Source organism: Cynoglossus semilaevis, chromosome 1, assembly GCF_000523025.1.
Source record: "Cynoglossus semilaevis isolate Cse_v1.0 chromosome 1, Cse_v1.0, whole genome shotgun sequence".
Lineage (NCBI taxonomy): Eukaryota > Metazoa > Chordata > Actinopteri > Pleuronectiformes > Cynoglossidae > Cynoglossus > Cynoglossus semilaevis.
Window position 1 is genome coordinate 7,671,030 of NC_024307.1, and position 2,857 is coordinate 7,673,886.

Here is a 2,857-nt window from a genome sequence, read left to right on the forward strand (position 1 = left end):
GTGGCGGGGGGGGTCGTGGATGGGGCTGGCTGCTGCTGCTGCTGCTGCCCCGGCCGTGCGGGGTGATGCAGGCTGCTGAGTGCGACACTAGAGTCCAGCGCGATCTGCAGGTCCAGGATGTAGTCGATGACATGCTGCAGGATTTCCATCTTGCTGACGTTCTTGTTCTGCGGGATGCTGGGCACCAGCTCCTTCAGCTTGGAGTAGCAGTCGTTCATGTTGTACAGCAGGCTGAGCGGGTCGTCCACCGGGGTCTTGCTCCGAGAGATTCCCAAGGAGTGTTCCGTGAAACTGCCGCTGCTTTTCCGGAAGGACCGCACGGGGCTTATTGCTTTCATGTTGTCAGTCGTGGAGGTTGAGCGACGGAGCGGGTTCTTCCTCTGTGGGTGAGTCGGCTTCTTGCTTCGTCTTTTCTTTTTTTGTTTGTTTGTTTGTTTTTAATTCCTATTTCTGAGCCAGACGGTGAGCGAGCAGACTGGATTACGGAGCTGTCAGTGTGCTTTTTATAGGCAGCAGGCTGGACATGCGGCACAGGCGGGTCCAGAGCTCTGATTGGGCGCGGCCACACCGTCACTCAGCGCCTTGACGCTCCGCCATTGGTCCCTGTGAGTGTAGCTCCGCCCCTTCCCCTGTGCGTAACCTGTGGAAACGCAAAGTGGAGGCGGAGCGCAGAGGGCGCTTCAGCAGCTCCGGTGGGCAATTTGGAAAATTAAGCCCTTACCTGTTTCTGATCAAGAAAATTAATGCTTTGCACGGCTGTCAGTTGACGATGCCGAGGTGTGGACACTCAGTCAGAGTGGAGTCCACTCGGAGATCAGACACTAATGGATTTGGACTTTGTTCCACAAACTCACTCAGTCCAAAATGTAGGACATCCAGAATAAAAAAACAACAGTTTCTGTCACTTCTCCACTCGTGATATTTCTAACCATGAATGCATGTTTCCACTCCACCAGATCAGTGTTTGGTGAGGATGATGGTGACCGGTGTGTGGCGGCATGTGAGTGCGCAAAAAACCAGAGGAGAGTCCACAGAGGAAATGTGTGAGTGACAATCCAAACAGAAACACCTTTTTTCCCCCCTCTCTCTCTAAACATAAAAAGCTCAAAGATCAACAGTTTTATAGTTTTACTGCATTTACGCATACCAGTACTACTCCCTGGTACACGGACTCCACCTGATCCACAGATTTACGCACGCGTTTTTTTCTTGGTGTTCATTCAAATTAATCTGCGTGTCAGGCTGAAAATGTCATGACAACACCTGCAGGAGTGATGCGCTCTGCCCGGCCCTGATTCGTCACTTTATTTATTGCATCATTTTATACAGAGGATTTGTGTTTTTGTTTTTGTTTTGTGTGTATTTGTGGGTTGTATGAGTGGCCCGGTGCACCTGAGTGGTCACGGTCACCTGGGTGTGTTGTGAGTCACAATCCGTGTCTGTGAAACCTGCACACGTGACGAGATGATTAAACACTATTGACACTCAGTGTTTTCAGAATGACTCATTTAAAATTACACGCCTCATTCTTTCAGCTGGAGACTGTTTGATGCTGGACTAATTGGCCCCGGGGCAGCTGTGTGTGTGCGTGTGTGTGTGTGTCTGTGTGTCATGTGTTGTCATTTGTGCTGTGTCAATTCAATTGACACCAATAGTTTAAAATTGATTCTTGTTAAAAAATAAATGAGGAGGCGCAGTTTGTGAATAAAAGACAGGAGTTTGAAGGTTTATTTATTTTTTATTTTTTTGGAGAGATCAGCTCAGGGCACTGTAATGTAATGAGAGTTTGTCGCTCGTCTTTGGATTTTGTAAACTAGTACCTAAACCTACAACATTTAAAATCGTTTACAATTAAAAAAAAAAACCTACATTTAAAATCGTTTACAATTAAAAAACGTTTTTCTATGGGGTCATTCCTTCAGTTCGGTTCAACTCCGTCAGTGCCGCTGCCTTTACGCGCAGCAGCAGCAGCAGCAGCAGCAGCCACAGCCATGGACGGTCCCTCCTGCAGCCGCCCGTCTCCTGTGCTTTCTGTGCGCCTTTACGCATGTGAGAAAACGCTCCTCAGCTCCGGCGGTCTGTGTCCACATCTGGTGCGATTGTATTTTTCCATTTTCTCCCCTTCACCCCTTCGCACCCGCAGCTGCGCCCGATCTGCGCGTCGCCCCTCACCGACGGGATGACTGACGCCTGACAGGCAGGTGATGAATTGGCGCAAGAGCACGTCGGTGCAGAACCTGGAGCGAACCACCGCAACCTCTGCCTCTCTCCCTCTGTCTCTCCCTCTTTGCGCACAGACTCTCTGGCGCCGGCGCCGTGACGTCATCCCATTCACAGCAGCCCTGCAGCCAGCCCTCGCGGCGCCGCTGAGGCGGTTTCCATGGACACGGGGTTTCGGGTTGTCAGCTGATCGACCCGGGACTGGGTTTGGGTCGCTGCGGGTTTCTTCCTCGGTGGTGTTTTTTTAAGGACCTGGGAACATTGTCAGATCACACGCGGCTGCAGAGTTCCCCTGTTAATCTGTGCCTGTGCAGCAGGACAGGCAGCGGGGAGCCCTCATGTTCAACCACTGATGGAATGTAACTGAGCCCCCCCCCCCCCCCCCCCCCCCCGTGCTGCTGCTGCTGCTGCTGCTTGTACATGCTTGCAGCTGCAAACTTGAAATACAGCCCAGAGCAGAACATTCAAGTCTTTTTTTTTTTTTTCACAGACCGCATTCATCTGGTGTCACATTAAGGTTTAACATCCAAAACATGTTGCTTTAATCAAAATATCATGCCAGGCTGTAAATCACAAATACTCAACTCTCAACCTGAACCAATTACCTCAAGTAAAAAAAAAGTCCTGACACCTTAAA

The 2,857-nt window shown here is 50.3% G+C and overlaps 1 protein-coding gene across 4 annotated transcripts in view; it reads right to left on the reverse strand.

The window, feature by feature from the left end:
• The window catches only part of LOC103377719 (inhibitor of DNA binding 2), a 2,260-nt gene extending 1,788 nt beyond the window's left edge, over positions 1-472 (reverse strand). Inside the window, exon 1 of one of the 4 annotated variants that reach the window (XM_017038685.2) lies at positions 29-472. In XM_017038685.2, the coding sequence (XP_016894174.1) occupies positions 29-338 (310 nt within the window). In that variant the 5' untranslated portion in view covers positions 339-472. The remainder of the gene's footprint in view (positions 1-28) is intronic. The other 3 variants (XM_025058040.1, XM_017038691.2, XM_017038682.2) reach the window with 3 other exon arrangements.
• Positions 473-2,857: the final 2,385 nt, after the last annotated feature.